Source organism: Candoia aspera, chromosome 4 (genome assembly GCF_035149785.1).
Source record: "Candoia aspera isolate rCanAsp1 chromosome 4, rCanAsp1.hap2, whole genome shotgun sequence".
NCBI lineage: Eukaryota > Metazoa > Chordata > Lepidosauria > Squamata > Boidae > Candoia > Candoia aspera.
In genome coordinates this window covers 73,933,995-73,947,183 of record NC_086156.1, presented here as the reverse complement: position 1 = coordinate 73,947,183, position 13,189 = coordinate 73,933,995, and the positions used below count along the sequence as shown (strand labels likewise).

Sequence of the window (13,189 nt, the reverse complement as noted above, 5' to 3'; positions counted from 1 at the left end):
TAAAGACTTGAGATAAGAAAAAAAGCTAAATCTGGTTTACACTAACATCATTCACTCTACTCCATACCTTTCTAACACTGTAAACCAACCTTGGTCCTATCACATCCATACACCGTTTGTACCGTAACTGTCTTTTGTTCTTTAAATTTCTCACCTTTTTTTGAGGATCTAATCAGTTCCATCCAACCATGCTGTTCTTGGTCCACCCCTTCCTCTCCCAACCCATTCATTCTTCCACCATGCATTTGCTTTGCAATTTGACCTCCATTCATTCTCTCTAAATGATCAAATCATCTCAATGTACTAATTTAATACTGGTCATTTTTTTTTTGCACTTTGCATGCTGTTGCTTCGACTAAAAGGAAATAGCACAATGGATATGCATATATGGTCTTTCCTGTTAAAAAAATAATCAAAAGAGCTTACAATTTAAAAAGAAAATACAGTATGTAACATGCATTGTGGGGGGATATTTTTTGGACTTTTGAAATCTTTGGAATCCCTGTCTTTGGAAGAGTTACCCTGGTAGCATCCAAGTGGGTTACAAGGCCTCACCTCTTATCTACCTGTCTACCTCATCCCCAAGAGAACGGTAACTGCGTTTACTGTAAATCACATGCAACTGTTGCATGCCATAGAAAGGTAACTAATGGGGTACCCATTGGACTTCTTACTTGATTTTTTAAAATATTATTCTGCTTTAAAAATTGGAAAGTGATTGGCAAAGCAAAGTGCCAATCTCTAGTATCATCTTGATCTGCAGGAATGCCTGTGGACTCACAGGCATTCATACATAATAAATATGATGGGTAGTTTCAGCCCAATGTTTTATTTGGCAGTGGGCCTACTACACCAGAAAAAAATTCAAAAGTAAACTGAAAGATGGGAAAGAAGATCCTGGGGGAGCCAGGATTGCCTTACTAGGATGCCTTCTAGTAAATGGTGTTTTGTAATTTGACCCCAACCACCATGGTAATCATTTCCTGAATAGGAAAGCTCACCTTCCCCACCCCTTCTAGTCCAATAGGAACGTGAGCAAGAAAATTCACACCAGGACCACAAGAGTGCATGGCCTGGAGTTCATGCCTCCTGTTACTAGCCATCCAACTTGCAGAACAACTGGTTAAAAAAATTATTTTGAAAATATTTTAAAAATTTCCCACAGGAAACAGCTGAAAGAGCAAACAGTGATGCCTCATTTACATGGACTGAGAGGAGGGAATATATATAACTCACAAATGTCCATTAAATACAAAAGTATGTCATCTCACAATTTACATTATTACATGAAAATTATATAAACTGGGAGAGAATCAATACAGATTGTCTCCACAATCTGTGAAGTCTACCTATATCATATAAATAGCAAATACTAACCTTGGAGATGAACAGAAAACAATATGAAGAAAAAGTAATTATTATCCTATTATTTAAGCTCGTCTTCAGGCTGCAAATACAACTGTCCTATGTCTAACTACTGTATATATGGTGGGACATACAGTCTCTTAAAATTTAAGTACAGTGTTGTAACCTACTGTCCAGGAACTAGTAAATTAAGAAATTAGGAAATTAAGCTTCATCTATGTCACACAGAGCATGTACCTCAACATGCACACAGCAAACACAATCTACTACATAACAAAGAACGAACAATAAAGCCATATTCAGCTCCTGCTTTTATTCTCCTGCTTCTTTCTGAAGAGTTGTAATCAGCCCCATTTGCAAATAAAGAAGAGTTTGCCTGTATCAATTTTTCTTCAGGCCTAGGATTAATTGCAGCAATTATTTTGTGGCAAGAATTGTTTATGGTTGTAGTTCCAGTATAAATTACACACACTGATCTAGAGTCTCATACTTGAAAGTCTTGTGCATGCCAGGTGCATCTCCACTTTGTTTTTCCATTATTTCATCTTTGCCCATTCTTGTGCATCTATCCTTTTTTGGCCAATATGATCCATACTGCATATCTCACTGACATTAGGACTTTTTAACTGTCTCTTTTCACTGACTTCTTCTCTTCCTCAGATCCTACACATGCTATTGGTCCTCACCTTCAAGCTCTCCAGAGCTTTGGACCTTCATACCGTTACGTGCTTATGTCCTGATATCTTCCACCCCTTCCCCTGATGCATGACCAGCTCCACTACCCACCTGCTGATGCAGAACAATTCTGATTTGCCCTTGCTGTTCCTGGGACTGCTTTTCTGAATGTCCTCATGATTCCACATCCCTTACTTCCTTTAAATCTCTCCTCAAAACTTGTGTTTCCTTAGAAACTCACCTTTGGATTATTTTTTATACTTTGTAAATAAGAAACAAAATCTGCAATCAAAATAACCATACATTCTTCCCTGCTCTTATATCAATTCCTTTACTTCTTCTGATGTTTCTGTACTTCAGATCGTAAGACCCTGGGATAGGGTGAAATCTACCATAATTGTTCTTTATGAAGTGTCTGGAGACTATGGAGATCAGGATGAGGAAGAATAGGCTCAGACTCAACCCTAGCAAGACCAATTGGAGAGAGCACGTGCTCAGAGACATCTCGTACTTTAATTCTATATGTATGTCCACCACCAACCTCTTTTGTACTTGGTTCCAGTTGGCAGATTCAGGGTTTCACATAAACCAAAGTAAATCCTGCAAGCCAAAAAACCTGCCTTACTTCTCCAACAAGGGAGAGAACTTTAAAGAGGCTGTTTAGAATGGAGATGATAATGGCCATACTGTACCTAAAAAACAAAGAGTTAAACCACTGTCAAGAAATCGGCTTATTTAAAATTTATATACCACCTTGTACACGTTTCTCCAGGCAGTGTACAGAATTTTAAAAAATATATTTTAATGCCACATGGATATAGTACAAAGAATTCTGGAGGCATGTGATCAAATATTACTATCTCATAATGAACCCACAAAAGAATCTGCTAGAACATATGAGGGAGTGATTTCCAAGTCCATGGCTAGAGTAAAAATAACTCATAAATGCTTCACTGTCCAATACTGCAGTATTTTTTAATCTGTTTTCTAATCTAGGGAACACTGAGTTTTTTCAGAGGTTCATATAAAGATCAAAGATGGCTTCCCAGAGAGACTGCTTACCTGCCACTATTTCTATATTAATCAGCCACCAGAATGAGCATGCATCCTCTATGATACACTTTCATACCATGTAGGCAACAATGAGATTTTACAGGCTGCCAAGTGTTCAATGTGAAAAAACCTCAAGAACCCACAACAAAATATATATGTTTCTTACCCCCCATAAAAGGTCCTTCAGCTAAATACTTTTAAAACTACTTAATCATATTAGATACATACAATCTATGTAAGTTTGAGATGCAGACTCTTCCTCCCAAATAACCTAATATTATATTAATTTCTGTCATATGATACAGAAGCCATGTAGTTATTTATGAAATAGTTATGCATAATCTGCTGCTGCATCCTCTCTTTCCTCCCTCAGGACACTGAGGATAGATACTGTACATTAATTCTAAGTAAAGAACAAGAATACTACAGACAAAAGCATTATCTCAGAGCTGTACAACCTCGAGAGATCCAAAATGCACAAGCAAAAGTCCATGGACATAGACTCCTAGACCACCCTGAACTAAAAATGCATAAGGAAAAGTGCAATGTGATTCCTGTAATCCCTTCATATGAAGAAACAAGCTACAATTTCCCACAAAACATCCAATTAGCTCCTGGAAGAATTTGGATCTCAACCAGCACTATAGGCCCTATGGAAGTGGGAAATACGAAGTCAGGTTGGGCAGCAGGAGAACCTATGTTATAATGTCAACAGGTACCACTCTGATAAATATATCTGCATCAATAGCTACTCAGAAAAGTTATTTTACTTCATAGTCAGTAAAATCAGAATGCATTAAGAAACAGAAGAAAGTTTTTACTGTATTTTGACAGGCAAGAAGTGGAAACAACAGAAGAAAGGGGAACAAGGAAAACAGCAGATACATTAAGAAGGAATCCCACAATCTTACAGATGACAATATTTCTGCAGACAATATTGCAGAAGAAAAGAAGGAATGCAAACATGTTGTTTTGATAACTCAAACAGCTGAGGAAGGACATGCTGAGGTTGACCTCAAAGAGAGGCCAAAACAGCTGCCTTTAAAGAAGAATTTAATAGTCCATTGGAATCTATTTTTGATCCAATCCAAGGCAGTGGTTTTGATTTCAAAATCCTTTAATGGCTTGGAAACAGGTACCTGAAGGACTGGCCAGCTGTCCACACACTAAAATCTTAATGACAGGCACTTTTCCAGATCTTTCAGCCATCTGAGGTACAACATGTAGTTATTCTCTTGCAGAATTGTCTCCTCAAGAAGGTATGCCAGCACCTACATCAATATCACTTTGGTGCCAAGCAAGAGCCTTTTTTATTTTCCCCAGTGCTTTCAGTATTATTTCTCAAATTTATATCTCACCATTCCCTGAAAACAGATAAGGTTGTTTCTATTAGGTTTCCCTTATTTTGTCCATGCAACAAGCCTGCAAGGTACGCCTGAGCAAAACTGGGCTAGAAGTAACACAGTGAACTTCATTAAATAGAAAAGTTACTTTGGATCTCCTTGATCCAACAGTCTAATTCACTGCTTATCGTTGTGAACTTCTTATATTGTTGATTCTAGAGCTACATTCCTACTGCTTTTAATCTGTGGTATTATGTTGAAATAACTGCATTCTATATCTTTCTAAAGAACACATCACTTTTATTGTCATCTGGTGATGTTTATCATGATGATTCAGGATGCAGATTGAGGCACAATAAAATAATGAAATGAAAACAATTATTCCCAAAGTTTAAAAATTCTAGAGTGGATGAGAAGGATAATCCTGAATAAAGCTCATTTTTGCATCTAGGCCTGACCATAAGAAAGAGGCAGCAACAAGAAGACTTGCCTCCAAACCCTCACTCCACCCACCAAAGTAGGACCCCCCCCCCCGCCGCAAATGTTGTTATACTGCAGAAGCGGCTCTCACCTGCTAAGAAGCGGGCTACTACATTCTACACTAGTTGTACTTTCCAAGCCTTAAGAAAGTACATTGCAGTAATCTAACCTTGGTCACAAGGCCTCCAAGACCTCCTGCTTCAAAAAATGGCTGCACCTTGCGCATCAAACAAAGCTGGGCAAGGCCTCCCCAGGCCATGATCAGCAAGTCCAGGAAAAATTCCAAGTCAGAAATCTGCTCCTTTCCAAACCTGATGCCACTTTGTTTTGATTACAAATCTCATCACTCTCAGCCTATATATCAGTGGGTAAGGATGACTGGAATTATGGTCCCAAAGAACTGGAAGGCATTAGGTTAGGAAAGCCTGCTCAGCTGTGATGCCTTTGAATACTCTTATTTCTAGCCTGAAAGAGCTACTCCGTATGATTCATGAAAGCCTGAGCAATAGAGACTATACATGTAGATCTACCCCATTTATCAGAGCCTAAATAATACTTGAGGTTAATACCCAGGTTGGGAAGAGACGTAAACAACATGGGGACTAGGAAAGTGAGGACTACTAGTTTGGGTGGAACAAAAGATCAAAAATCTCCACTACTTATTTGCTAGGCTGGTTGAGACTAAAATTTCAGAAATTTCAATTCATACATACTCCATTTACTCTTGGAATACGTCCATCCATATTTGAAGAAACATATTTTTCCCTTCATACAAATCTTAAGACTTGCAAAGAAAACAACAAGATGCCTACCACTTGTAATTGCTCACTGGTATGTATTTCAAGTTCGTGTTCAATGACCATTTAAACAGATGCATTTTAAAGACAGCATCTCTGCTAGGAATGATTAAGCAGAACCTGCTCATCTTATGGGGAGCCTGCACATCCTTTGGATTTCCTTTCTAGGATGACTGTGTGCTGATTTATACAGCAAATCACCAGATCAAATCTTTTGGCATTGCAAGTCCAGTTTCTTTAGACTGAAACCAATATAGCATGGCTACCATATGTATCTTTTCAAACTTTTGCAGAGTTTGAACAGCACCCAAACACCTTCCAGCCACCCTTCTTTGTTGCTTTATCCTATCTTGCTGGATAAAGACTCCTTGAAATGTGAAAGCTCCCAGACTATTTTATGAGTTGATTCTTAACTGAATGATGGGTTCGTTTCTACAGTTATCAATCAGCATGGCCACCACCATTTTGAGACTGATAAACGTTTCTGCATATCCTCTGTTAATTCTCAATGTGCAGTCCACAGCCTCCGCCCCACACAGTTCTACTACCAACAGCCCATCCACCATCTCAACTCCACCTCCCAGCGTGCCCTAACTAGCAGCGTGGTTTCGTGAGGATGGATTGGGACTGAAAACTGGTTCACAAAGCATACAAGTATAATACAGGTAGCAATGTGAGAACTAAAATTCAGAAAACTGACAGTAACAGATTCAAGGTAGTTACCAGCTGTTGAAACTATATGTGCTGTGCTAAGTACACCGTGGCCTCAGACAAACAACTGAAAAAGAAAAGTTGGAATAGAAAATACAATGGATATCTTAAACTAGGATTTCATTAGACTGGAGATCTACCTGCTCCAGCCCCTCAGTATTCAGAGATTTTTATTGGAGAAAATTATTGACCAGCATATTGTGCTAAGAATCATTGTTTTCATGACATGGGGTACATAAAATAATGAAGTGATAAATAAATACTTAATTTTGGATTGAAATGTTTGGGTTAGTTTTTAAAAGCCTTTAAAAATAGAGAAGATGGGGAAACATGCACAAATACAAATACAATCATAATCATAATTCTATTCACCAATAACTGTGAACTCCCATTTTCTTAAAATGTAGGGAAGAGATGTTTGTTTCACTGGGTGGTCATACATTTTTCCATTTTTTATTTAAGGATTCATAAGTGCAGAAAGATTGAAAAACACTGTTCTATATTTTCATTGACTAATTCAACTAAAATTAACTAAATTTAACACCAAACATTTCAGTCCAAAATTAAGCATTCGTTTACCACTTGAAGGAGAAAGAAACAATAAGCATTAGCACCTTTTGTTTGAATGCCAGTTCCTACTTTATTCAAGAAGTTCCTACTGGCATATTTTAGGGCATTTTCACACTAGTTTTTCTAATTCCCAATCCTCACAAAACAGCTGAAGCCCATTTGTGACTGTCAAAATCTGGAAAAGAATATACGCATCAGCCAAGCAGTGCTCTGTCCAGCTGACCCTCTGAATGTTGTCTGAAATCATAAAAATTCCTCACACCCACACACCCCAGGCAAAAATGAAATATAAAACAAATGTAGATGTTCTTCCATATATTTTGCCATAATGGGAAAGCATTGCAAAAAAGAAGGAAACATCCAAGTTGCCTTCCCACCATTTCTTCACTGTACTTGAAAGCTTCTGATGAAGTGATAGCATATTAATGAAAGTGGGAGGAAAGGGGGGGGGCTCTGCTCTCAAAAACAGCCAACATCATGTGACTGCACAGATTGGAGCTGGTTCTGAACTAGTACAAAGTTCTCGTGTGAAAGATTTTCACAAGCTCAAGAAACAGATTTTTCACCATTGACTAATGGAATATTCAAATGGACACTGCCATAATGTCTAATTTTACATAAAATTAGAGACCCAATTCCAAAATTTTTCATAATATAACTAAATTCATCACAATTTTGTTTTTTGTACAGGTTTGTATGTTATATGTTATATACCTGAAGATGGTATAATACAGAGATTGAGAAAATTATTCTGCTAGGATTTTGAATCTCCATTCTTGTCCTTTTCCAAAGAGAAGTGCTGTAGCCAAAGTCTATAAGGTTTGGTGATGTTTAAAGCCATCTATTGAAAGGACAGACAAACCTTAAATAAATAAATTATCCTTTTCCCAATTACTGCACCTCTAACTCGTTTCTGATGTATTCCTAATTCTAGAAAACAAAGTGCCAGGCACAGGTTGAGCCATTGGAAAATATAGCAGCAGTATTTCAGAGTTAGCAGCATCACTGTAGAATCTGAAGGAAGAGTCTGTCGCTAGCCAAACATACATTGCAGTAAAAGTGTGAACTGCATCAACAGCTTGACCCTCCCACCTTTTCACCCACCAGATCCTCCTGTTCCAAATGGAGGAAGTAACACAACAACAAAGCGCTAATTACCAGGAGGCCCCCAATGAATATTTGTTACACGGAGAAACATTTCAGCATGACAGTGAAGCTTCCTCGGTCTCTGCAATGGCTTATTTAAGAGTAACACCTGGGGGAGAAAGGGAAGTTTTTGCTAAGTTTTTTGAAAACCATCTATTTCAAGAATATGGAAATGAGGTTCGCCCTCCCTTCTGCTCTCCTTGTTGTAAGTTCACTGCAGTCATATGAACCTAAAAAGTGGGGGGAGCAATTTGCTAAAGGCTGAAGAGATGCTACTTTATGATCCACTGTGAGGGTTCTCACTGAGGGAGCGTAGATGTGTAGTAAATGCATTTATTCTGCGGTTGTTGTTATTTTAATGTACGGAAACTGCCCAGGGTTATTAAGCAAATCCCACCCTAAACGATGGGAGGACCATCCTGTAATCGAAGATCTCCCTACCAATCCCTTGAGTTTTATTAACCTGGAGGAGAGCGATTGCCACTACCCCACAAACCCTTCAAACAGGCTCTGGATGCAGATTCGAGTCCCGCCGGTCCAACTAAAAAAGGACAGAGAGACCACTGAAACGGGGAAGCGAAACTGGGCTCTTAAAATAATACGGCCTTAATAATCTGAGAAAGAAAAGGGAGGGGAGAAGATGTCCTGCTGACACGTCATTGCCCCCGCCTTCAGTCATTCATCGGCTCACTCACCCGGGCCGCCATCTTGCTCTTCCACTGCCGAGGACGCGACTGACAGGGATGCGAAGACGCCAAGCGCGAAACCTGCTAAGGAAGGGCGGGAGGAGATAATTACGTCCCATGCTAGAGGCGAGGCCAATCCGCTCTCCGCCCACTTCCGGTGTTTCCTGATTTACTCGTTTCTGTGTTCGTGAAGAGCTGGGGAGGATAGGTAGTTGCATCGCTAGACGACGTCTGAAAAATGTTCTCCCCGGTTAGACACGAGTACCGTACAGAAGAGGGTAGCGAATGCTACTCCGCTAAATTTGGTCCCTTGGAGAACTGTCCCCAGCTTAAGGCAAGGGTAGGCAATCACTGAGGTGAACATCAATAGGAAGCTTTGTGGGATCTTACTGAGTAATCTTGCAGGATAAACCTCGGGTCTTATGGCTCTACTTCACAAGCTTCAGAAAATGTATCTATTTTAGCGCTCTCAATTCTTGTAAACATAATGCGTCTCAATCAGTGGCAGCATCTGGCTCATCTTGTCTGGGCTCGAGCTAAGTGGGGTCAAGCTTGGCTATGTCTTGGATGGGAGGCCTTGGATGGAAGGAAATATTAAAGCTTCCGGCTAGACTAACAAGTACAAAAACAAAAAGGCTACAGTAAACCATTTCTGAATTGCTGCCTACCAAGAAAACTACACAGACATATCCATGCAATCACCAGCAGTCAATGACTGATCATGAAGAAGATCCTTCTCTGCTCATATGAGCTATGTTTACTTAACCATGGCTTACTCAACCACATATTCTGGGATTCCACAATATGTTAGGTTAACGTGTGGTTGGCTGCCTTGTGGCCTATGTATTCTTGCAATGCTGTCTAGTATCTGGAAGCTTCAGCTGGTCCAGAATGCAGCCGCGCGGGCCATTTTTGGTGCCCCTAGGTCGGCACATATAACACTGTTGCTGCGTGAGCTGCACTGGGTGCCAATTTGCTTCCGGGTCCAATTCAAGGTGTTGGTTATCACCTTTAAAGCCCTACATGGCATGGGACCAGGTTACCTGAGGGACCGTCTCATCCCCATTGCATCAACCTGTCCCACCCGATCATCCAGAGAGGGCATGTTGCAGACCCCGTCTGTAAGAGAATTTTATCTGGCAGGGTCCAGGAAACGGGCCTTCTCTGCAGTGGCCCCCGCCCTCTGGAACATCTTGCCCCCGGAGGTGAGGCAGGGCCCTTCACTCCTGACCTTCCAGAAGGCCCTGAAGACCTGGTTCTGCCGTCTCGCCTGGTGCGGGAAAGGGAATAACCATTCTTGGGGGTGGCTCGCACCCTAGAGTCCCTCCCACCAGCCTGGATTTTATACCTTCTTGGATTTTATATTTATTTATTGTATTTTATAATAATTGGGATGTCGCTGCTTTTATGAGATTTTAATGTTTATGTTGGAGCTTGATTTTATTGTAAACCGCCCAGAGTCCCTCTTTTGGTGGAGATGGGCGGTAATTAAATTTGAATAATAAATAAATCCAGATGGCTGGGTTTATACAATATGCTAAGTGAAACCCATTGTATGGCAACTCACTCTTCAGACTTTAGGTCTCTACTAAACTGTAGTTTGATCTGTTTTTTTAGAGCTTGAGCATGTTGCAAAAGGCAGAAATGCAACAGCGGCATCCCTCTCCCCCTTGCCCCCACAGTAGCTTCCATTTTTGGTTTGGTCACTTGTCATCTACTCCCAAATCTCTTTTCAGGTTCCATTAGCCTGACATATTGATGGATTAATTTAATGGAGAAACCAGCAAGTTCATGTTTTACAGTCAACTTCATCTCTTGATATCAGCTCCATTGTATTCAGGAAAAATAATCATTTCTTGCAAATAGCCCTTCCCTTCGCACAAGTCTGATATTTGGTACCATAGAATGACAGGGGCAATCTGGCCAAGGTGCTCTGATTGGGTTACACAAATGTACAGTATTGTACTTAAAGGTGCTTTTCAAACATTTACAAAATGTCACTGAATGCAAAATCCAGATCCCCAGGTGTCAATCCTGCTATTTCTCAGTACTGCATTGAGCTCTTTGTTACTTATATTGTTCAGAATGGCCAGGAACTTGATTACTTGAAATATCATTTCGTATCATATAAATCTGCCTAACTGGTCAGGAAAAACACTCTTATGGATAACATAAATCCTGATGTCTCTCACTGAAGAGTGGTCTATAAAAAATGAAAGCAACCGGAAAAAAAGCATTTCAACATAATAACATAATATTATATAATATAATAATTATAATTATATAATATATAATAACAAAAGCATTGTGGTTGATCGGACTGCCTAGGTGAAGTAAATGTTTTCCACAGAGTATCTCATAAAAGCCATTTTATTTATTGGTTTCCAGTATTTATATCCTGCTCTTGCCCCAGCAAGAGGTCCTGGGTGGGTAATAATAAGGCAAAACATTCAATGTAAAAAGAAAATGTATACAAAATAAAAGCACATAAATAAGACATCTAAGAACAGTCAAGGACTAAAAGCATGTTCATACAGAATGACTTTAACTTATTTGAGAAATCTTTAACTTCTTTGAAAAGAATAAGCAGGATTTGGGCCATCCATACCACTGGGGAAGGCAGTATGCCAAAAGTAGGGGCCACTGGGCCCATCACCTGACCATGCTTCAAAAAGTGGTGAGACCCTCTACAGGCCCTCTCTAGATCCTTGGGTTAAATGGGTAGATTCTGTGCTGGCAAGGGAAGAAACACCTTATTTTGGACCAACCATGAAGCTCCTGAAGAAACATGGGAAAACCACCTTCTTCAGCCTAGTTCGGTGCAGAGAATGATCTCAGAGCAACAGATGCATGACCTGACCTGTACCTAGAGACAAATAGGATGCTCATGTAAGATATTTTAAACTCATCCAAAAGATCAAGATGTAAATATGAACATGAAAACAAATAGAAGTGCCAAAAGAAAGAGTACATTCTTAATAAACCGCGATGGAATGAAAATAAATTTATAAAGAACCATATTTGGATGTATAATATGGATTTTTTAAAAAAGGAAAACACATGTCCCTTGCTTCCAGCTCACAATCTAAAATTAGTTCAGCATTCTATTTCCAGCCATAGCAGTATAAATGCCTAAGTATAGATAACTGATATTACTGATTTTTCTCTATTGAACTGTCATGGCTCATAATAAAGACTCAGCCTACTGCAGTCTGCAGTGATTATATTGCAGTACTGAAGCTATTGCACTTAGAGATCAGGAAAGCTAGGAAGTGTTGCATTGCACAAAAATGTGTATGTGTGTTTATTTAAAGAGGCTATTTATTTAACATACAGGCTTTTTTAGTCTTTGAAAAACCAGTGTACTTTCCAAGGTCACATGTCACAAAAGGAATACAGAGAAACAGACATTTTTCAATATAATTTAAGGAATGTTCTGGATAGAAACATATTGCAGTGGAAGTGGTGGCAAAACATCACCATGGAAACCAGAATTCTAACAATCTGCTGTCATGTGTGTGTGTGTGCGTGGATGTGTTGGTGTGTAGTTTTAAGTATATTATGGAAAAGATTCTGAGCATACAGCAGGATGTATGGTAAGACATTCTAGGCAATTAGAGTAAGTGCAATAGCTAAGTGTAACCCAGGAAACTACTATTTAATCATTCCTTTTTGCCATGAAATTATTAGAGAATTTAGACAATTTCTCCTGTAACATAGAGATAATGCTAACCTACTTTGCAAGGCTGTAGTAATTCTCAGGTAATATAACTGATAAGCTTTGGATACCAAGTGCTATCAAGGTGCACAGAATCAGGAGGTAGAAGTAAATTCAAGCTGCTGTGAGAGAAATGTGTATAAACACATATAAACATTTATCTCACTGCAGCTCGAATTTATTTTACCTCCTGAATCTGTGCAGTTATTTTAAGAAGTCCAGTAACATTTCATGTAACTTTTAGGAAGAATGGCTCAGACTCTGTGATCAAGCATAATAGCTCTAATCTGCTGAAACATTTATGTTTCATTCAAAAAAATGCGGTTTTCCATTAAGTTGCTAAAAAGAGATGTGCTGGGGCTTAATCACTCGGTTTTGACCTGAAATAGAGGTCTCCTTACTCTGGACTTACGAGGGGGTGCTGAAAAAAAAGAGGAATGGCACTTCCCGGACGCTTAGAAATAGTCTTGTTCACATTTTAATCCAGGGTCTGGTGATAAGCATTAAAAATGAGCAAACAGCTAAATCGGTTTTGGTCCCCAGTTTAAGGCGTGTTTGCGTGTGCTTAATAATCTACGTATTCGACGTACTTCTATGATGCTGAGTTAGCGGAGGACGTAGATCGTTCAGCACCTCCTGACTCCG

The 13,189-nt window shown here is 39.4% G+C and overlaps 1 protein-coding gene across 3 annotated transcripts in view; it reads right to left on the bottom strand.

The window, feature by feature from the left end:
• Nucleotides 1-8,906, bottom strand: part of NSF (N-ethylmaleimide sensitive factor, vesicle fusing ATPase) — a 65,702-nt gene extending 56,796 nt beyond the window's left edge. For 2 of the 3 annotated variants that reach the window (XM_063300570.1, XM_063300569.1), the window contains exon 1: nucleotides 8,836-8,906. In XM_063300570.1, coding sequence (XP_063156640.1) covers nucleotides 8,836-8,847 — 12 coding nt within the window. In that variant the 5' untranslated portion in view covers nucleotides 8,848-8,906. Of the gene's footprint in view, nucleotides 1-4,232; nucleotides 4,346-8,835 lie in introns of those variants that run through there. The other variant, XM_063300571.1, reaches the window with a different exon arrangement.
• Between the last annotated feature and the right edge of the window lie 4,283 nt (nucleotides 8,907-13,189).